The 23,172-nt window shown below is 41.6% G+C and overlaps 1 protein-coding gene and 1 long non-coding RNA gene across 2 annotated transcripts; one reads left to right on the top strand and one right to left on the bottom strand.

Annotated features, from left to right (window-relative positions):
• Positions 1-11,342: 11,342 nt before the first annotated feature.
• Positions 11,343-15,487, bottom strand: LOC140593836 (uncharacterized). The gene is made up of 2 exons (XR_011994162.1): positions 15,414-15,487; positions 11,343-15,164 (listed from the first exon to the last, which is right to left on the bottom strand). It is a non-coding gene; the product is annotated as an uncharacterized lncRNA (long non-coding RNA).
• Positions 15,488-15,767: 280 nt separating this feature from the next.
• On the top strand, positions 15,768-22,956 carry NEFL (neurofilament light chain). The gene is made up of 4 exons (XM_026007910.2): positions 15,768-18,553; positions 19,615-19,739; positions 20,179-20,498; positions 21,028-22,956. The coding sequence occupies exons 1-4, from the start codon at positions 17,507-17,509 to the stop codon at positions 21,168-21,170; spliced, it is 1,635 nt and encodes a 544-aa protein (XP_025863695.1). The 5' UTR covers positions 15,768-17,506; the 3' UTR covers positions 21,171-22,956.
• The last annotated feature ends 216 nt before the right edge of the window (positions 22,957-23,172 follow it).

Here is a 23,172-nt window from a genome sequence, read left to right as displayed (position 1 = left end):
GTGACACTGGCTACTTTGCAGTGACTAAATGTAGACTTCAGTGACTCTAACTTTCTATTAGAAAAAAATGAGGTTTACAAATTTTAAAGCAGAAGAGAGAGAAAAGGGAAATTAAAAAAAAAAAAAACCCAACCAATCCAAATGGAGGCAGAACAAGAGAAAAAAAATAAGCATAGGAAAAGCAGGGTAAACAGAAAGCATAAAGTAACATGGTAGAAATAAATACAATATGTTGGTAATTATGATAAATGTGAATTCATGTAACAATTAAAAGCTAAAGATCATCAGACTGAATAAAAAGAAAAAAATCTAGCTATCTATTTGTAAGAGATTACTTAGGGGTAAAGACTATAAATATATAATGGAAAAAGCAACTATTTACCAGAAAGATGTGACAATTTTACAACTGCACGAACCCATCTATCCACCCTTCTATCTATCATCTATCTACCTACCTGATTATAGTAATGTAAAGATAATTTAATGCTAGAAAACCTAATACTGAATCAAAGAAAAGAACATATGATTGAAGGGGTACCTGGGTGGGTCAGTCAATAAAGTGTCCAACTCCTGATTTCAGCTCAGGTCATGATTTCAGGGTTGTGAGATCGAGCCCTACATCAGGCTCCATGCTAGGCATGAAGCCTGCTTAAGATTCTCTCTCTCCTTCTGCCCTTCCTCCCTTCCACCCCCATCCCTGCATGTGCACACTCTCTCTTTCAAAAATAATAAATAAATAAATAAATAAACAAACATGATTGTATTTATTAGTGACCAATATGTCTATATTATTATAGATATATACAGATTGCTTATAGTGAATCTCAGTAGTATACAAAGGAGTAATACTAAATTCAGTCTATTGGTTGCCACTGGGAGAGAAAGATGAGGAGTCTGAGGAAATCTAGGTAGAGGTCTTTGTGCTCACAATTTTTTATTGTAAAATCCTAAGAAAATCTGTCAAAATTGATAATACTTGACAGATGAGCAAGAGATAGATGGTGTTTAATGTTCTTTATAAGTCTCTGCAAGCTGTAATGCAAAAAATTTTTCCAGGAGCTGGTTATGCCTGCTTAGAATTTTTTTCAATAAAAATCTGTTATCCATTTTTTAAAAGGCACATTACCATTGTGCAATCCTGAAAGAAACAGATTGTGAACAGGTACGACTTTAAAATATGGGTAGAAAATATGGCCCATGAAATATACACACACCCACAGAGACACACATATTTTTAGGTCTTTGATGCTTACTGCTTTAAAAAGAAAAACTTATTTATTAGAGAGAAAGAATGAGAGCACCCAAGGGAGCACGAGCTGGGGGGAGAGACAGAGAGAGAGGGAGAAGCAGATTCCCCACTGAGCAATGAGCCCTTCGTGGGGCTTGGCCTGAGACTCAATGTGGGGCTCCATGTTGGGCTGGATTCCAGGACCCTGAGATCATGACCTGAGCCAAAGGCAGACATGTAACCAGTAACCACCAACTGAGCCGCCAGGTTCCCCACTGCTTTTGATTATCAACTTATCTGACATCAGTGTTTAGACTGGGCTGGTGGAAATGTGGATAGAACTGATTTAAACATTTTGTGTGTAATTTTTTTTTCTACATGTGAGATGTAAAAACTGAATAATAAAGCTATCTGATTCAAGATAAGAACTGAACATATTCATCCTCTCTGCTGAGACACCATTAGCATGATAATTAAGAAATGAAGAATTACATAATCTCAGAACAGTTTACAGGACTCATTAGGGAAGGAGAGTTTAACACAGTTGGGAAAATCAATTGCAAGTGAAAGGGTTGTGACCAAACCCTGAATTTGCATGGAGCCCCCCAAAACTTCCCACAGTCAGGTGGCTGCTGCCCTGCCCACTGTGAGAGGTCCCCTTGCAGAGACTGCAGATAAAACAGGGCAGGAATGGGGGATGACACAGAACCCTGAGAGTGATGGGCAGTCTTCTGGAATGTTTGACCTGTTCCATGATCCCTAACTCCCTGTTACTCGCCTCAAGCAGGACTGTGGGCATTAAGGCATGTGGACCACTTCCCTTCCCCTAGCTTCATCTCATTACATAAATACTAAGGGAAAAGAACATTTTTCTGAAGAAATTGACCAAAAGAATTGTGTAGGAAGAACTACAGAAGTGTGGGAATTAGCACCTCAGAATAAAATCTTCCACATTTTTGGTGGTAATGGTGCTAAGCAACTTATAAAGGCCAAATCCCATCCTGTCACAAAAATCATTCAGCAACCCCCACCCAGATTCACAGGTCTCCCAGGGAGCTTCTCCATTTTATTAGTCTTAAGTGTGAATAAGCAATCATGGATTGCTCAAAGCAGACCTTTGAAGAAACCCTGTGATAAAGAAAAGAAAGCCAAGGAAACGGAAAAAATCTAACCCTGAAGGAAACATGTAATCCAGTAAAACTGAAGTCAACTTCTGTTTTAACCTCATTACTGTTCATAAAGAAATTGAAGACTAATTATTCCTATAAAACAATAATCAGATACTGTGATAAAGAAGACATAATGGGAGGGCTCCTGGGTGGCTCAGTCGGTTAAATGTTGGACTCTTGGTTTCAGCTCCAGTCAAGATCTCAGGGTTGTGAGATCCAGCCCCTGCTGGAGCTCTGTAGTTAGCAGTGGAGTCTGCTGGAGAGTCTTTCCCCTCTCCCTTCCCCTCTGCTCCTCACTCTCTGCTCTTCCTCCACTACTCTTCTTACATTTACTCCTCCCTCTCTACTCTTCCCTGCCTCTCCTCCCTCTTTGCTCCTCCTCCTGCTCAAGCTCCTGGGCACACATACGCTTGCTCTCTCTCTAAAATAAATAAAAAAAATTTTTTTAAAGAAGAGAGAATGAGAAAGCTCTTAGAAATGCAAGTGAATATACAAATAAATTGGTGAAAATATAAATAAATTACTTGGAAGATGTTTTGTTTTCTGAAATCTATATACCCAGGGAAAGTGTCATTGCGGTGAGAGGGCAAACCAAGACACTTTCAGACATGCAGGGATTCAGGAAGTTTACCTCCTGCTGATTCTCACTTGAAGTTGAGTTTTACAAAAACAAAATTTTAAGTAGGGGAAGGGGAAAACATGAGACCCAGGAATGGATGCAAACCAGGACTGAAAATAAAGGAAACCTCAGGATGCCTGGATGCGTGGAGGACTGTCAAGTCCGCCTACAGCAAGAGCCTGAAGCTGAAGCAGGCTTTGAGACAAAAGACTTCTTGTCTCAGGTACTATAATAAGGGAGCTGGACAAATTGACGGTATGAAAAGCCAAGACTGAAGGAAAACAGAGAAATGAGAAACTCCAAAGAGGATGGAGAAGATGGTCAAGAAAGGAAATAGAGCATAGTTCTTTCCTCTGCAGCAAGTAGTATTTACATAGTTCTCTTCTCTCTTTTTTTTTTATTTACATAGTTCTAAGAAGCCAAATGCCACAGGTTGGTTTTTGGAATCATTATAGACAAAGCATAGGAGACTATTTTTGGTTAATATGGGACATAGGATAAAGTTTCCAGCCTTAACAACATTAAAGTAAACGTACAGATCGCAAAGTTGGGGAGAAAGGGAGAGAGAACCAAAGTGAAGAGAAGAGACTTTAATGTTAATATTCTCATCCTAAAAAAGTGGAGCTCTTCCTCATCGCTATCTGATAAACCAGTAGAGGTCTAAATGTATTATTCAAACTTACAAATGTAGCCAGTTGAAGAACTAAAAAGTGTACTAAGAAAGATACACATTCTCATTTACAGTTGAGTCTCAAATTAGCAAATCAAGGAATAGGAGCAAAAATAAATGACGTAGAGGTATGGCAGTAAATACTTTGTCAGGGAGCAGAAACATTCCAAATATTGCTGGAAATTTTATATTGGGGAATGTCCTTAGAACAACGTGACTAAATCCCATTATTTTGAAGATTATCATTGGTGGCCCATTTTTATCTGTTGCTTTTTGGAAATGGCCAAAAGTCACTGAGAATCCAAACTAGAAATAAAGTCATAGATAAAACTGGGTATGCTTGTAAGAAGAGTGTGATATAACTAGAAAGTAAAGGCAGCTGGTTTCTTTGTGTAGCTTATATACTGTCTCTAAATCAACAACAACAAAATGTCAAGCGATGAGAATATAGCTATAATAGGTACACAGGCTTCCAAAGGAATACTGGGGTGACAGCGCTTTAATATGTGATCTTCTGACTCCTTGTTTTATTTCATTATGCTATTCAAATATGAGGTACACATTAGGAAAAAGAATATTCAATACATCCTAAACTTAAGCTGGAATTTATGAATTTAGTTCTTTGTATTCAGTTGAGAGGTAGACAAAAGCAGCCATCTCTGTAGTGTTTGCAGAGAGACTGAGAATTAATTGCTTGTCTATTTCCTCTCTCATACTCCTGGATGCATTATAACCAAATTGTTCCACTTTCTAGGGTTGATAATCTGCTGGAAAATCCAACTTAGTCTACCGATGAAAGGCAATAGAAAGAAATTGGGTAAATTCTTTTGTGTAAAAGAGAATGCTGTGGAGCTCCATTAACTGTTTTCAGTTCTCACCATAGAACAGACACCTGGTTGTGATGGATAAAATCTACAACCTTGACCTTGAAACGTGAACCACTGGGACTCACTGTCTGTAGAAGGCTCTGTCCAGTCCTGACTAGACTGAGCTTCATGCTGGTTCAGTTGACTTTCTGGGCCACTTTGCCAATGTGGAGGGACAGGGAAATAGTCCCATTCTTCCCCGCGCTCTCTCAAAGAGTTTGATCATTTCCTTCTGCCTCCAAGCAAGCAGAGTAAACATAATGAAAGAACATTCATTTATTCTAACAAGTATGTATGTATGTATGTATGTATGTATTGTATTTGTGGCATTTTAAAACAGTTTCAAGGAGATGTAATTTATATACAATAAAAGTCTCCTGTTTAAAATGTTAAATTTAATAGTTTTGAGTGTGTTGTGTAATTATGCAACCATCACCACAGTCTAGGAGTAGAATTGCTGGATCGTACGATAGCTCTGTTCAATATTTTGAGAAACTGCCAAACTGTTTTCCAAGGTAGCTGCACCATTTAGCATTCCTTCTAACAATATTTGAAGGTTCAAATTTCTCCACATTCTTGCTAACACTTGTTAGTGTATGTCCTTTTTATCGTATTCATTCTGATGATAGCTCATTGTGGTTTTGATTTGCATTTTGCTAAAGTCCAATGATGTTGAACATCTTTTCATGTGTTTGTCAACCATTCATTTATCTTCTTTGGGGAAATGTCTGCTCAAATCTTTTGCCCAAGGCAGTGTTCTTTTTTCTTTTCATTTTTTTTTTCCCCAAGGCAGTATTCTTCAAACACTTTTTGTTCACACAGTCCCTAGAAAAATTTTGGAAATCTACGTAATGTTTCTCTTGATTTTAATTGATATCTACAACTTTTCATTGTAAGTATAAATAGTTGCAAAAGTTGTAACTTCCAATGTATCTTAAACATAGATATTTCAAAATAAAATTAAGTTACCCATTTAAACCTATCAAATGGAATCTGAATATAATATCAACGTGTTACTCATCACCACTCATTTATTTTTTTTTAATTTTTTTAATTTATTTATGATAGTCACACACAGAGAGAGAGAGAGAGAGAGAGAGGCAGAGACACAGGTAGAGGGAGAAGCAGGCTCCATGCACCGGGAGCCTGACGTGGGACTCAATCCCGGGTCTCCAGGATCGTGCCCTGGGCCAAAGGCAGGCGCCAAACCTCTGCGCCACCCAGGGATCCCTCACCACTCATTTAAAAAATGCATGAATAAGCTCTTCTTTACCGTTTACCAATTTTGTAACTCTTTTTTCTCTTTGAACTTTTATTACCATTACTCTTTTCCACATTATTTTATCCCCATATAGCATATTTTATGCTTGTAAATCTTGTTATAGATTTATATATCTATGTATTATATATAGAATCTTACATATATAATTATAATTCTATCATTCAGGGTGCCTGGGTAGCTCAGTTGGTTAAGCAACTGCCTTGGGCTCAGGTCATGATCCTAGGGTCCTGGGATTCAGCCCTGAGTTGGGCTCCCTGCTGAACAGGGAGCCTGCTTCTCCTTCTCCCTCTTCCTGCTGCTCCCCCTGTTTGTGCTCTCTCTCTTCATCAAATGATTAAATACAAGTCTTTAAAAATATATAATTCTATCATTCTTTTCTGCCATATGAATAAGTATAAGCATATAAATTAAGTGTTTTATTTCATGTAACTATAAGTATCTAAGTATTATATAATTTCCTGGGTTGATTTATAAATACTATTAGTACACAATTGTTCAAAGCATGGCCAGCTTATAAATTAATAAGTAATCATTAAAATAAAGAATAAGCTTTTATTCACAGTGGATATTTTAATCCATATATGCATGAATTAATACTACTGATTACTAAAATAAATAATAAAGTGATTTTATTCTTTCTTTTTAAAAAATACACACATGTGTGTGGGGGGCACACACACACACACATATATAAAATACAAAATTGCTGCGAAATCTTATTTACCTAAATAAGTATAAAGTATACAAGTATATACACAAGTATGTGAGCATAAGTATACAGGAATAGAAGTTTTTAGGTTCTCTTATATCGTTTCAGCAATGTCAGTTAATATTTGGAATCTTTCCAAATTTTAGGCCAAAAGCACATATTGACCTATTATAAAAAATATTCTAATGATCTATCATTGAATCAATTAAGTTCTTCCTTAATTTTGTTAAAAGCAAAGACTTGGAAAGCAGCTAACTTGCATATGAGTTTATCTCTGGTTGATTAAAGTAATTTCTTTACTTCATTTCTGGGAAGTATACCAAAAGAGGCTTCACCAAGTCTCTTGATAATAGTCAACAAAATAACTATGAATTGCACCTGTTTATTTTTCACTCAGAGGCACATTATTTAACCCATCATACTTAGAAAGGGTTGCAATAAGAATACTTTTCATTTCAATACATCTTTATCCATACAATGTTGAAAATAAAATTATTTTATCATCCTATGCGATTTAAATGCATTTTTGTCAAAATCTTATTGCTGCAGATTCAGCTTATTCATTTTTTGGTGAAAGTGGGGACAGAGAATTAGTACAAGTTTGCAAGTAAATAGATTTTACAAAAGACTGCATGCACATGGCCATCAGGGATCTGCAGATATATTCCCTTAGTTCTGTCTATACCTGTGAACCTCTTGGAAAGTCCTCCAACCCCTCCAGGGGAAAATGTGGCCCAGTTTGAGACAGTTGTGCTCAGCAACAGAGCTAAATCTCAGATCAGATACCTCAACCTCAGTGCTAGCACTTTTTCTGCTCTTTTACATGGTTTCCCAAAACTATGTGGACTTTCAAAACTATGTGCAGAACATCATGTACAAAACATTTAGTTATCTGGAAAAAGATGATACTAGTGGTGTTAGATGGTTTCCCCCTCTTTTTTGAAGCAACAGCAGGTTATGCATCATCTAGGACGGTTACCAGAGTGATACCCAGAGATTGCATGTCCTCTCTCTAACCTCAGACTGCACACACTACTATTCCCTGAGCTTTGAGTTCAAATCCTGAGGTTCCTTTCTTCAAAAGGAAACTAGCAGTACACAAATTTGAGGAGGAGATAAAGAACCAAAGACTTGAGAAAGAAGTAATGAGAGACAGAAAACATGGGATCTATTTTTCATGTGCGGTTTTGAGTCCTAGGAGAGAAATGTAAATGGACCTAGTATCTGCTCTGTTTCAACTTTTGATTTGGAAGCAACAGTAGGAGAAGCGTCTGCTTTTTTCTCCTTTCTTTTATCAACAGTCCATGAAAAGAAAAGACCAGAAGTGAGAAAACAGTGAATTCTATTGTGTTAGGCAAATGGGAACCAATTCAACTGATAAAAATATTGACAGTTGTTCAGTGACTTATTATTAGCTCTATTCTGTTCTATTATATTCTCTATTAGCGTTCATCTGTTCTGGAAAGATGAGTTTAATAAAGTTAAATAAAGTTTGCAAATAAAGCAAACACATCTTCCTCCAAAACTTCAATTAGTAACCCTGTCTTTCTTCCCTCAAACATCTTATTCTGTCAGCATTTCCTTGTATTCTATCTTTGGCTCATATCTGAACTAAGGTATTAGCAGGTCCTAGTTTTGGGAGTAATGTTATGCTATTCATGACCACAGTAAGATGTGAATGCTCCCCAGTCCTAGCTTATCCAGGGCTTTTCACCTCTGGGTATTTTAGAATCAGAGATTCTCAGGTTGGCAGAGGATCTGAGAGGCTATCTAGGGTCAAGGCCAGCTCAGAAGTGGAGTGATTCCCTTTTGAACTGCTATTGCTTTGCACCTTGAGCAGTTTCTTTCACCTTTGGACAGCTCTGGATTTTATTTAGAGCTGAGCCTTCCACCTATCTGCACATTTAAGTGTTAGGACAGAGCTGTGTGCCTTATTCAAGTAATATTTCTAGACTAGGGGATTGATTTGGAAGAAATTTTTAATTTGGATAACTTTTATAGCAAGTATTAAGTAACGTATGGGCAAAAACTTTTTTGGCATAAGAAAAATAAAACACTTTGCAAATTGAAATATCTCAGACCTATTCAAAAGCATATCTGTTATTCTAATGCGATTTGGTAGTGCAGTTAATTAAATTTGTCGGATAAAGTGATCCTGAAAGGTGAGGGGAATCTGGTTTAGTGTGTGATTTTCTCTTCCAGACAATATAATAATAAAAGGAATTGCTAGTTAGTAATAAGTCATTAAGTCTGGATCTGGAGAGAGATGTTCAAGAGCAGTTCAGTTTTACGAATTATTTCAGTGATAGATGTCTGTTTTTGGAATTTGCTAATAAAGCAAAGTGTTGACTTATTTGGTTTGTGTCTATTGTGTTTTGTTTAGATGACCATTATAATTACTTGTACATGATTTAAGCACCCTTGACCCTGATTATGGCAGCATTTTCTTGCATCAGTATGCAAATTTATACTTCATAGGAAGAAAAAAGAGTGAGAGCGTTTATTTGCATAGCACCTCTGAAAAACATCCTTGCACTTTGGTCATTGCAGAAGTGAGAGAATTACAACAGACTTTGACAGGGCTGACTTTGACCTTGACCTGGCTTTGAGATCTTGACCAGCATTCTTGAATTGTCTGAACCTCATTCTCATCTTTATAGAATGAAAATAATACTTCCTTCATTAGAGTTCTGCGAAGGTTAATGACACACAATAGCTGAACTCTTTAGGCATACAGTTTAGTCTCTATTTTATTTTATTTTATTTTTTAAAAGATTTATTTATGATAGACAGAGAGAGAGAGAGAGAGAGAGAGAGAGGCAGAGACACAGGAGGAGGGAGAGGCAGGCTCCACGCCGGGAGCCCGATGTGGGACTCGATCCTGGGACTCCAGGATCGCGCCCTGGGCCAAAGGCAGGCGCTAAACCGCTGAGCCACCCAGGGATCCCCTAGTCTCTAGTTTAAATGCTAGTGTCCAAATGTTTAAAATGAGGGTGATTATAATACCCGACTCATCAGGACTTTGTGATGGTTAAGTGAAATTATCCAAGTAAATGATTTTACACGGTACCTGACACAAAGCAATTATTATTAACATTGCACACAATTATTCACATGAAATGCAAATTTTCCTTTCCCTTTGGCTCTTACATTATAGGATTATGATCTCATTTTATATCAGTTCTCCTCAGGTTTGGTTACCTGATAGGCAGGTAATTCTAACATTTTGCTTCTTCTCTAGTTACTCTTCCATTTGTTCCTTTCCTGATTGGTGAGCCCCCTCCTCCAGTATGTAAGAGCTGAGAAGCTCAGACTAACTAATGCCTGTCAATGCACAGAATTTCCTTGGCCAAAGTTCAGTTGGGAGAAGACAACCCAAAATTAAGCTTTGGGATTCTTCCCTGATTTAAATCTATCCTGGTCATTGCAGGTTTAATTTGTTTTAACTAATATGGGTTATATCCCAGTCAAATCATACCCTGGGAGTAGAGGCTTTGCTTTAGGCATGGTGAACTTAAAGCCTATGAAAAATATTTTGCTGCAATTTCTGGCTTATTCTCTGACCATCCACCTTATCCCCCATAGCACTTACTGTCTTTTCCCCCATCCTACCCTATGCTGACTGCTCAAAGTCTTCAAGCTTTCTTTCTGTCTCTCTTTTCTTCTTTCAAAAGCTATTACCAATCTCAGGTACAATCTTCGGTACAAAGGATTAACATCGGCTTTAACTCTTACCTCTTCCGTTGATATTGGCCTTTAACAATGATTAGAGCTAATGAGATGGGGCTTTAATATTAGTAGTCATCCACAGATATCCAATCTGAAGGTAAGAAGCAACAAGTCTTCCCTATCTTTTTGGAATGGCACCAAGAACGGATCTGAAAAAGGATAGGCCTAGGACATAGGAGACTGTGAGATTTAAGGAGAAAATTCTCATTGAATTTGATGATAGGGACTTAAGGTTATAGCCCTGAGTCCACTGATTTAGGAGGTATGGTTTGGGGTAAATCACTTTTCCTCTGCACACCTCTCAGCATCCTTATTTAAAAAGTGAGGGTGGTAACATCTGCAGATATGTTTCTGCCTCATAGGATTGCTGTAAGGACCCAGTGATATGATATAGAAAGGCTTAGGAAACCTCTGCTCTCCATGTAAATATCACTACTATCATCTCTGCTATGTGAGGATGCCACAAGAATCACACAGAAAAGAAATCTGAATGTAGTGAGAAAGAAACACAAAGTGAAAATCCAGAGCTCATTTTTTGGCTGCCAATGCCTCAACCTCCCTAGGAATTTGTGCTCTGTTGAGAAGTGATGTCCAGTGGTTAACATGTAGAGGGAGGTAATCCACTCTGTAAAAGGGATTGTTAAAGCAAAAGCTACAAGCTGCTGAGGATGAAACCAGTGGAGAATTTGAGTGGAAAAATTGAAATTACTTCCCAATCCCAAAAATCCTATGAAGCATAGCATATAGAGCACATTTCTAATGGTGTTGATGAAAAAAAATTGGGAAACTCATTCTTATTGAATTTGACATAAAGTTAGAAGGTTTTAAAACTATCACAGCAGATTTGAACAATGGACCAAAAATGTTTATATTAAAGATCGGATTTAAAGAAAATAAATGAAACTCATGTTTTTACATTTTTTAAAAAGCCACAGTATACATTAATACCGTGGATTTCAAAGTTTTTTTTTTTTTTTTAAAGTCCATACAAATTCAGGGTGAGGCAGCAATGTAAGATTGCTAACAAATTATAATGCAATGTTGGAACAAACTAATAAAAATACAATATCTCATCTTTAGAACAACAAGAATATCCACTTGACTGAGCGGCCATGAGGATTAAACGAGATACCTGCTCGAAGCATCTAGCATAGTAACCAGTCACAGAAATGTTGATTCATTTCATTCACTTGACCTCTTCCCTGCCCAAAACCACAGCAATTACTGCCTGTACCATTCTTCTCATCCTCATGACACCTCTTAGAATTTTGCCTTTTATTATTTAAATTTTGCATAGTATTTTGGGTTTCACATGCATGCATTTTGTCTGTATATAACGTGATTGGTTATGTGGATAGTTTTTTCTCCTGATGTAAAATTTACATTCAGTGTAATGCACAAAATCCTGTTACATTCCGAGTTTTGACAAACGCACACACCTGCACGACCCAAACTTCTTGAGACCTAGAACAATACCTTCACCCCAGAAAGTGCTCTTGTGCCTCTGCCCAGTCATCCCCCACCTCACACTTTCTGAGGCAACAACTGTTCTGATTTTTTTTTCCATCACAGATTAGTTTGCCTGTTCATGAATTTTATATAAATGGAATTATACAGTATGTATCCCTCATCTAAGACTCCTTTCACCTGGTATCAGTGTATCATTTTTGAGATGCAACCATGTTGCTGTATCAGTAGCTGGTCTTTTTATCGTGCTCAAGTATTTTCCAAGCCCTTTGGAGACAGGAACTGTGCCGTAACTCCTTGTACTCCCCAGTCCCCGCCCCATGGCACTTGCACAGAATTGTGCATGTTGTAAGTGTTCTGCTGACATTTGGTGATTCGATGGATGAATGAACATATGAGTTATTTAATCAATCAACAAGCCATTTAGACACAATCAAGTTTCACTTTTCTAACCCAGACAGTCTCTTATGTATTCAACTTACCAAACACCATTGCTACATATCCTGGGGTGAGAAGCCTGCCTGCTTTACTGTAGGAATCCAGGGATCCGCCCATTTGCAATCATACTGCAGTATTTGCTGCATTCGTGCAGTGGTGAAGTACTGGCGAGAAAGTGAACTGCTGCCCTGGATGGGCTCCAGCAGGGCTGTGAAAGAGCCAACCTCAGGGCTTTGTCTCCTGCAGACGGAAATGCTTATCCTCTATCTTTGCAAACTCTAAATCTCACATTCCTCCACTTGATTTATTAAATCACTGTAAAGGTCAGCAGAGAAAGCCAGGTGCCGCATGGAATGTTTCAGTGGCTAGTTAGGACCCAAACTACAGCAGCAGCAGGTATTCCCCTGTAGTCACGACTGAACAAACAGGGTTAGTACTGTGGGTTCTGACTGTGATGGCTGGGACCTGCCTGAAATGACTGCAAATTAAGCCCTTTAATGTCCCAGGCATACCCTCTTACCTCTTGCATCTGGTGACTGTGATTAAGGGCAAGACACCATGGAGCAGGCCTCTGGGGAGGAAATACATTACCCTGGCTAGTTCCGTGGAGCAAGCATTTAGGGTTTGATCCCATCATCATCATTTCTGCTTGGACAGCAGCAAGTTCCTGTCATTTCTAATATCGCACGTGTTTTGAATATAAACGTGCTTTTCATCCTTAATCTATTCAAATGACATTCCTTTCCTGCTGCAATCTAAATCTTATATAGCTGCATAGCGCATTTTATGATGCATTACTTCACAACGTGATGCTATAAAATTAAGCATATTTTGTATCACAATGGGAAAAGTTTTCTTTCAGACATATTTCCCAAAAGATGGGAAGATTCATGTGTGATGATTCCTATGGTGAGCCTAACATATGAAGAAAGAAACTAGTGATAAGAAACAGAAAAAATCTATTTGTGGCTTCCTCCAATTAGGCATTTTCTGTTGATTTTATTTATGTTTCTTTTTATAAAGTTAAACATTTGCAAGAAGCATGATAATCTCTGATAGGGAGATATTAAATGCCAGCATTTTTCTTTTCTTTTTTTTCTCTTATTCTTTATAGTAAATTTTTCAAGTCACTTTATCAAACCTATTTACAAGGGCAGAAAATGAAATTATTTTAAATGGAAAAAAGGCAGAAGTCACGATGCGGTCATTTTAAGGAACTTAGATCAGCCAAGTGGTATTTTAGCTCATAATCCCAGGAAAGGTGTTTTGTAAACCGATGTTTAGAGTAATGCCTAAAAGGTGACATCACCGGTTATCTGTCCACTGGTAGCCTCCATTTAATTTTACATGGGGCCATTTAAAAAATCTACAACAATCATAGTCAATTGTCATCACTAGTTGTCCAGAGAGACTGCTAACATGCTCGTTAACAGTCTCCTGATCTAAATCAGTTCAGAATGGTGTCCTCAAAACATGAGATGTTTACTACATGCACACTCTGCAGACTGCAGCACGCAATTATCAAATTCCACAGAGACATATGGAAACAGCAAATGCCACCGGCTGCAATGTGTGCAGGAGTAGAGCCCTACTCAGACGGGAAGCAGATAGAGCTTAGGTCTGAGTAACAGTGTGAGTTGGCAAATTATTTAACCTTTCTGGGCCTCAGCTGTTTGCTGAATAACAACCACCATCCCAGGGGGATTTTGTAATTATTCAATAGTAGATATTAAAGGCTGGTCATAGGGTAGGTATCCTGCACATATTTATTTCCTTCATCCCTCCTTGCTTCAAAAGGATGCTGACACTGGTGTTTCTACATGATGGTGAGGTGACTGGGACCTATCTGTTGTTCTGGACTAGGACCACTCCTACAGCTCACTGGTGGTAGGAGAATTTTGCTCACTTGCCCCCCACCCCCCAGCCCCAGCTGATGCTTTTCTGAGGCTTGCCTCTTAAGAATTTCAGCCTAAATTTCAGACTGTGCTCTTCAAAACAAATGCTCATACAGAACTTCCTGCTCTGACAGAGCCTTAGAATAATGAAATCAAAAGGGATCTGGTCCTACTCATCTGAAGTTTTCTGATTCTATTGGCCTTGGAGAAGTAACAGCTTTGCAGCAGTTCTAAGAGTTATATTTTATGAGCTCTGTGGTAACGCGAATATATATATTTTACTTTTTAACTACATCACCTCAAACAGTCCTTTAGGGGATTACAGATAGAGTTCTATTAATGAGTCTCATCCACGTACTTCCACATATGCTTTTAAAATAATCTGTATCTCCTAAGAGTATGTTTTGTTAGCAGCCCTCAACCCATTTCATGTTGGTGGAGAAATGCTTAAAGGGAAAGAAAATGCACGAGTGTGAATCAAGACCCAAAAGCCTTCTTCTAAAGAAATAAAGACACTATCACAAACAATGTTAAGGCAGAAACATTCACGACAGGGGAAGAAAAAGTCAAGATTCTTTTTTCTAAACAGGTTTTCTAAAGTCGCTCATTTTACCTTTGCTTTGACACACAGAGCAAACGCCACATGGGCATTCAGAGCAAGATGCTGGGAAGAATACTTTAAAAGGAGGATGACTGGACAAAATATTTAAAAAGAGGCAGGCGCCTAGCTGAGGAAGGCTGAAAGTAGGCTAACCAAACCCAGACACGGGCTGGGTTCAGGAGCCCCCGGAAAGCAGGCTGTGGTGAGGCTTGAGGCGGCTATGGCAGGAGCTATTTTTAAAAAGCCCAGAGAGCTACATTCAGAAATACAGTTGATCTGCCCTTCTCCTCGACTCCCTGCTCACCAAGTCCGGCCAGGGCAGGGCCACTGCACCTCCTTTCTCAGCCACCCAACGGATGACAGCAGGTGCACCCCTCTCTCAGGTTTCCTTCCTGCATGACATTCCAGGGGCTCTGCAGCACCCATCAGCCACCTCCCCCCTCTTGGGGCAGCATCCTGCATCCTCTGCAGTCAAAGGCTTCAGCCAGGAGCTGTGGCAAAAGAAAAAAAAAAAAACGCTGATGGACTTAAGATCTCAGAGGGTGACCTGAAACTCTGAGGGAAGGGAACTGGCAGAAAGAAAATGAATTCATGAATATTCAAGGATGTGGCATGTGCAGGCAGGCTCACACACAGTGATGTGGCCCAATGTGGCTTCTACGGGGCAGGCTAAAACAAATCCATTATGCCACTTTTCAGCCAAACTGGGTAATTGGGAGGAAGCAAAAACTATGACTTACCTAGGTTGTCTCCCTCATCCTTTCTCTCTCTCCCCCAGAGAAGCCTTTCCCACTGTCGGATCACCTATGAATGAGAAGGCCAAGGATACATGAGCTATACAATATAAAGTTATTAGAATAAGGACCCAAATGTGCCTTTCAGTGCCAAGCCCAACCCGGGAGAGCCTAATAGCTCAGGCCTGAAATCCTAGAATGTGATGTGGATGGACCTCTCCATAGAGTCAACTACAAATGTTCATGTTTCTAAAATTGCATTACTTGAAACTATATTGTTTAGAAATCCTATGCAAGTTCTCAGCTGCAGTCTTTCTCTCTGCCACGAAGAGCACGAGGATATGGAAAGGCAGGTTTTTTTTTTTCTTCTTTTTCTTTAGAGCTGCAAAGAACCCCGGATGCTAAGCCCCATCCCACCCTCCTGCCTGCCAGGCGAGGAGTGCAGTATGTCTGAGAGCGGCTGTGGTACCCGCTCCAAGCACTTCACCGTCTCAGCCTCACAGGGAAAGAAAGAGGTGCCGGCTTTTCTTTTTTTGCAAACTGTTAGCCTGTTTCCCCCCTTAGTTTGCTATTAAAAAAAAATTAGTAAGTTGCACATCAAACGCTCCCCTTACACAAACTCAATAGAAATGGAGTGCTCGTGTAGGAAAACCTTAGTGATCCTATTAAATCTCTGCAATCGCTCCGTGAAACCAGGACTCCGTAGCATCGTGCGTGTGAAATGCTCTGCAGACCGCAGGGTTGTATCAATGTGCATTACTGTTTTCAGGTATCGGGGTGTTTCCTAAAGAAAATCCACGGATTTCTGGCTGTGTCTGTAATCTAATTACCAGAGTGAACCGGGGGAAGAATCACGCGGCTCTCTGCCGGCTGCCCCAGGACGAGACGTCTCGGGGTCCGAGTGCTCCTCCCGGGAGACCGCCCTCGGCGCGCTCGGGGCTGGCAGCCGCAGCCTCCTTCTGACGACCAGCCACCTGCCTGGCTTGTGGAAATCATCAGGTTGATGCTACACAGGTGTAAAAAAGAGGGAAAGGGGCTCTGGGTGTGTCGGAGTTGGTGGTGTCCAGCGGGAATTCAGTCTGATGGAGAAGATACAGGCTGCGTGAATCAGTCCCAAGGACCGGGCTTACGGGGCTCGCCGCTGCCTTTGCAAGTCGGCTCCCCCCCCTCCTCCCCGCTCAGTTTCAAACTCACTTCTCGGCTCTCCCCCACCTACGCGCTTCCACACGCTGAAAACACTCTTTCTCCGGAAAGAAACGATTAAATCTAGAACACTGGAAGGCTCATATTAACGGCTCTACGGGGGGGGGGCAGAAACGCTCAAATCCACACCCGCAGTGCCGCAGGTTCACGTGTGTGTGTGTGCGTGTGCGCGCGCAGAAGCAGCGCGTTAAGCAGAAAGAAAAATCACCAGGGGAAAGGGACATGAATTAAAGAAAGTGCCAGAAACAGCTACAAAGAAACAGGAAACTTTCCCCCCGATTGGAGGCTTAATGCACACAAGCTTAAACTTTTCACTTCAATTTCCAAAGCCCCTAGAGGCACTAGTCACCCGTAAGCCCCAACGGGGATGATGGCAGAGGCCCGTGGTGGGGAAGGGGCGACTTAGGGGTGAGGGTGTCTCCAAGGCAGCGGGGAGACAGAGAACTAAGAGGTCAGTGGGGGAGTGAGAACCTATTATTGGGGACGCGCATCCATGTGATGCGGGGTCCAGGGAGGAACTAGGATGGGGACGGGGGTTGGGGAGGGAAATGAGTGCGGGGTAAGGGGTCTCGGGGGGGGAAAAAAATCGCAGGCCTCGGAGCCAAGTAAGTGGAAAGGACGAGCGCCGCAGCCCGGAGCCGCCTGTCGCTCGCCCCCGCCTTCCCTTTTGCGCAGAATCCTCCCCTTGGCTGCAGCAGCGCGCTGCCCCCCCCTGGCCCGGCGCGCCGTGATCGATCGCAGGCTGCGTCAGATGCTCCCCGCGTATAAATAGGGGTGGCAGGACCGCGCCGAGCCGCACACAGCCATCCACCTTCCCCTCTCCCTCTCTCCCCTTTCTTCTCTCTCCGTAGGCCCCCCCACCTCCGCTGCGAGCCGGAGGGCCTCCGACCGCCACCATGAGTTCCTTCAGCTACGAGCCGTACTACTCGACCTCCTACAAGCGGCGCTACGTGGAGACGCCCCGGGTGCACATCTCCAGCGTGCGCAGCGGCTACAGCACCGCGCGCTCCGCTTACTCCAGCTACTCCGCGCCGGTCTCGTCCTCGCTGTCCGTGCGCCGCAGCTACTCCTCCAGCTCCGGCTCCTTGATGCCCAGTCTCGAGAACCTCGACCTGAGCCAGGTGGCCGCCATCAGCAACGACCTCAAGTCGATCCGCACCCAGGAGAAGGCGCAGCTGCAGGACCTCAACGACCGCTTCGCCAGCTTCATCGAGCGCGTGCACGAGCTGGAGCAGCAGAACAAGGTGCTGGAAGCCGAGCTGCTGGTGCTGCGCCAGAAGCACTCCGAGCCCTCCCGCTTCCGGGCGCTGTACGAGCAGGAGATCCGCGACCTGCGCCTGGCGGCGGAAGACGCCACCAACGAGAAGCAGGCGCTGCAGGGCGAGCGCGAAGGGCTGGAGGAGACTTTGCGCAACCTGCAGGCGCGCTATGAAGAGGAGGTGCTGAGCCGCGAGGACGCCGAGGGCCGGCTGATGGAGGCGCGCAAAGGGGCCGACGAGGCCGCCCTCGCCCGCGCCGAGCTCGAGAAGCGCATCGACAGCCTGATGGACGAAATCGCCTTTCTGAAGAAAGTGCACGAAGAGGAGATCGCCGAGCTGCAGGCGCAGATCCAGTACGCGCAGATCTCCGTGGAGATGGACGTGTCCTCCAAGCCCGACCTCTCCGCCGCGCTCAAGGACATCCGCGCCCAGTACGAGAAGCTGGCTGCCAAGAACATGCAGAACGCCGAAGAGTGGTTCAAGAGCCGCTTCACCGTGCTGACCGAGAGCGCCGCCAAGAACACCGACGCCGTGCGCGCCGCCAAGGACGAGGTGTCCGAGAGCCGCCGCCTGCTCAAGGCCAAGACCCTGGAGATCGAAGCCTGCCGGGGCATGAACGAGGCGCTGGAGAAGCAGCTGCAGGAGCTGGAGGACAAGCAGAACGCCGACATTAGTGCTATGCAGGTCTGGCACGGTGCACAACGCAGTGGGGGCGGGGAGGGAGCTGCGGGAGCAAGTGGTGGGGGAAGGGTGGGGGGCGCGCCCGGAACGTGGAGACCACCGAGGAGGCCTCCGCAGGTAGCTATGAGCCAGTAGAACTTGGCTCCCTGGGGACCGTGTGGGAGGGGTGGGGCACTTGGAGGCCGGGGGTGGGGGCCCCACTGCAGTCCGAGGAGACGTGCCTGGTGCAGCTGTATCTAGCTCCGCATGAAAGCTGCCCAGCCCTGCCAGGGTAGGGTGGGGTGGGCGGAGGGGATGGGAGCTGGGCGTTGCCTCTGGCCTGTCTCTCTAATGTCCTTCACTAACCACAGGTCGCTCTGCCCTCCACATTGGACCATCAGCTTCATAAATACAGCACACAGCTCTCGTTAGTTCTGCAGGCTACCTGTCACCAAGCATGCTTGAGACTAGTTTTATCGACCACTCCTTGCCCTTAGGTAGACAGGAGTGCAGTCAAAATTGGAATAGGTAATGATGTTCACAAAAAGACATTTCTTTTCTAAGGGTCTCCATTTTCTGGGAAGGAGAAAAAAATAATATAGATACATAGAAAATATTTTAGATACAATGACTGTCATTTTTCTTTTTTTTAGCTAGCTACTTCCTACTCCTGTAAAGAAATGGAGTAATTTCTTCCACTTCACTTGGATAGTTAACTAATGAATGTGAAACAAAGTTTTTTTTTTTTTTTAATCAACCAAAAATTTTTTGCAGGCATTTTATGATGATCATTAGACAGTAGCAATTAGAAGAAAACAAAGACGAATATTTCTTCTATCAGGTTTTTAAATTATTTTTATTTTTATTTGGTTTTCATTTCATGCTTCCTGAGCTGGATTTTTTTTTTTTTAATACAAGGAAAGAAAGGTTAAAAAAGAGAAAAGACAGTTGTTTTAGGGGACATCTTATCTAAGGAGTGCACTTTGGTTTTATGTAGGTTAGGCCTTTGCAGCTGTAATACACTAAAATGATAGCAATTGGGATTTATGCCTGGATTTTTTTTTTTCTTTTTGGTCCTCCAACAGGACACAATCAACAAATTAGAAAATGAATTGAGAACCACAAAGAGTGAAATGGCACGGTACCTTAAAGAATACCAAGACTTGCTCAATGTGAAGATGGCTTTAGACATTGAGATTGCAGCTTACAGGTAAAAACAGTGGGCTGGTAGCAGCCATTGTGGTTTAGGAAGAAAATCAGGTTTCATTTATATTGAGTCAGAAGCCCTTAAGAATAGTCCTTCGAAATAACTGTTTGCATTTTGGCGTTTTCCAAGAAGGTATTTAGACAAATAGGGAAGAATTTGACCCTGTGATATTAATGAATTCTATTCCTAGTTTCTCGTTACATTTTAAATGGAATAGACAGGACTATTTTGTTCGTTTTTCTGTTTCTTTTTTTCCTGATGGTAGGCACAATATCCCCAGTCATGAAGTTTTGATAATTCCCAGCCTTGCACCTGCTCCTGCTCTCCTTTGCCTTTAAGGGTGGTATTTAGGGGAGGATGATGAGTGGTGGGCTGAGAGCAGGCAAGTTCAACATATTTCCTGTGTTAGTGTTTATTAACCCATCCTCCCTTGCCTTCCCAGGAAACTCTTGGAAGGTGAGGAGACCCGACTCAGTTTCACCAGCGTGGGAAGCATAACCAGCGGCTACTCCCAGAGCTCTCAGGTCTTCGGCCGATCTGCCTATGGTGGGTTACAGACCAGCTCCTACTTGATGTCTGCTCGCTCCTTCCCATCTTATTACACCAGCCACGTCCAGGAGGAACAGATCGAGGTGGAGGAGACCATCGAGGCTGCAAAGGCCGAGGAAGCCAAGGACGAACCCCCCTCTGAAGGAGAAGCTGAGGAGGAGGAAAAGGAGAAGGAAGAAGCTGCTGAAGAAGAAGGAGCTGAAGAGGAAGAAGGTATGGTAAAAAGGAAATCCCTACAAGGTCAAGAGCAATCAGGTATTTGCTAGGTGACGGGTAGGAGAAATGAAGCCTTGCTTATGCCAAGGAAGTTTTATGCACATATGACTTTAGAATCATAAATAATACCTTCAGGTGTTTGACAAGCCTTTCGTGAGTACCTACTTTCTCAAATTGGCTGTCCTCTGCTTAGCTTGGTAGCTTTTTGGAAAGTAACATTTCAAAATTTTCTCCTCCTGCTGTCTTTTTATTCTCATTACACATTTAAAAAATCTATTTGACCCAGCAGTTTGGTGGCCTTAAGAACAGAAATATTTTTTATAATAGTTCTTTGCTCTTTGGCTTTTTTCTAAGAAGGAGCTATTGAGTTCAGGGGCCAGCATTGTCAATCGCATGTGTGTTGGGAGATGGAGCTAGGAAGTTTGGGTGAAGCTGACATTTGAAGTACCACACAAAACCTTAGCAGAAATGTTTTGAATGACTTGCCCTGGACTTGCAGTTTGTACATTGTCTTTTTATCTTAAAGCTGCCAAGGAAGAATCCGAGGAGGCAAAGGAGGAAGAGGAAGGAGGTGAAGGCGAAGAAGGAGAAGAAACCAAAGAAGCTGAAGAGGAGGAGAAAAAAGATGAAGGTGCTGGGGAGGAGCAAGCAACTAAAAAGAAAGATTGAGCCCCCCTGTCCTTAATCCTTCCAGGAAGAATTCTCCCGAAATCAGGTCAACCCCATCACCAACCAACCAGTTGAGTTCCAGATACTATATGAATTAAGAAGTCAATATATGTATAATTCTGAGATGACTTAGGTTGGACATTCAATGTTGTGCTAATGACTTTTCTCCTTATGCAGAGTATCTGTTTGCTTGCAGAGTGGCTTCCTGGCTTGCTGCCAGCCTGTGCATGGTCCACGCTTATGAGTTCAGGATCTATGGCAATGTGAATAATTCAGATGTTTACAATAAAAAAAAAACATGAATAAATGAATTCACTAATGTTAATGTTAAACTCCATGGTAAAAATAGTCCTTTGAACCTTTGGTGGTTAGAAATTAAAGACCTCGAATCATGTGCAATAAATAGTAAATAAAGTTATACTGAATGACATTTCTTGCTGTGGTTGTGGACTTAATTAAAATATCTTAAGGCACCAATATAAGCCAAGCGGACCATCAACCTCCAAGTTTTTTTTTTAAGTCCTAAATTTTAACAATTACAGTGCAGTTTTCCCACTAATCGGTAATTCGGAGGGATACAGTTAGGTCATGACCATTCATGAAATCGCTCCCCTCAGAAATGTTGCTGATAATAAACTTGAGTAAATAGGAGTCTCTGGGATTCTTCTTTTATAATTAGCAATATACTCTGTCCCATGAAATGTACTTTATAATGTTGGGAATGGTTTTCTTGGAGGCAATGGTGTAATATGATAAATAGACCTTTTGTGGTAAATAGGTAATTTAATAATTAATGCAATGTGTATAGAATATGAATCCCACCCATCCATTACTATAACCATATTATTTTAATATTGTCTGAATATCATGGGCAGAAGTGGAAACCCAAGCAACTGACATAATCAGAAAGAATTTTTTTCCCATGTATAACCTTGGACGGACAGAGTACGAATATCAAAGATTATTTGCCATTGCAAACATGTTGCCTGCAATCCTGAGCTCATGATTCAGTGTGTTAATAGCCTGATTACGTTGCCTCAAAGTAAACATTTGATGCCACCCATTTTAAAGTTTTTAAAACACTATGGATATAGATAATGAAATTGTTATTGGTTAGTAAAGGGAGGAGGTTATGTACCTGTATGTTGCATTGCCACTGCTCTGCATGTCTTTACTGGGAAATATTTGGATTTCAGTGATAGCTCTAACTGGTTGGACATTGCATCAAACACATGCCCCATTCATCCTCCCTGTTCACTGTCAAGTCATGAAAGCTCTTACACTTGCGCTTGATGTGGAATGTAGATGAAATTACTGATTATCTGCTCTTCTGCTTTTGTTCTTACACAATTGCTTTGTCAGCTAATTTCGTTTAGTATTTGTTCTTTAGACAACTTTCAAAAGTCAATGAATTTAACCTGAGAACAAAGTCATCTCCATTTAAGTTTATCTGATTCTTCATACTACCTATTTCTGTTTAAATAAACGTCACCACACAAATAGGTAAAATAATTTATTTGTCATGATGCTATGGATTTGAACTATGAAGATTCTTAGTATATTGGCTTCTGTAAAGACTAGGAGTCGCCTCAGAAACCAAGCTTTTTACATTTATGTTCATTAAATATGGGATGCTACACATGATAAATCTAAGACAGGTGTGAATTACATGTAAAAAAAAAAGTAACTTTAGCTAAATGGAAATGGTTGGTTTCAGAATTACTTGAAGTAAACACTGTACCATATTCTATCCTGTGTGCCATAATAAAATACTAAAAAAACCTAAGCTAAATGGATTTGAAGTCTTTAAAAACATTTCCTTAAATCCGGTACCTGGGTCAGTACCTCCATCTCTTCTGCTTCCCCCAAAACTCTAGTTCTCTTTCAGTATTCCCTCTCCCAGTTAATGACATCACTCCCCAGTTACCCAATTCTGCAAAACAGAGACTGGGCATGACATCGTGCCTCCCATTTTCTCTCCCCAAGCCCTCTGGTCTAATCT

Source organism: Vulpes vulpes, chromosome 9, assembly GCF_048418805.1.
Source record: "Vulpes vulpes isolate BD-2025 chromosome 9, VulVul3, whole genome shotgun sequence".
In the NCBI taxonomy this organism is placed as follows: Eukaryota; Metazoa; Chordata; class Mammalia; order Carnivora; family Canidae; genus Vulpes; species Vulpes vulpes.
Note: the sequence above shows the minus strand (reverse complement) of the source record. Positions and strands in the feature narration are given on the sequence as shown.

Coding starts and splice junctions, on each gene's coding strand:
- NEFL (XM_026007910.2), top strand. CDS start 17,507: ATGAGTTCCTTCAGCTACGAGCCGTACTACTCGACCTCCTACAAGCGG. Junction 19,740..20,178: donor ATTGAGATTGCAGCTTACAG/GTAAAAACAGTG, acceptor TTGCCTTCCCAG/GAAACTCTTGGAAGGTGAGG. Junction 20,499..21,027: donor AGGAGCTGAAGAGGAAGAAG/GTATGGTAAAAA, acceptor TTTATCTTAAAG/CTGCCAAGGAAGAATCCGAG.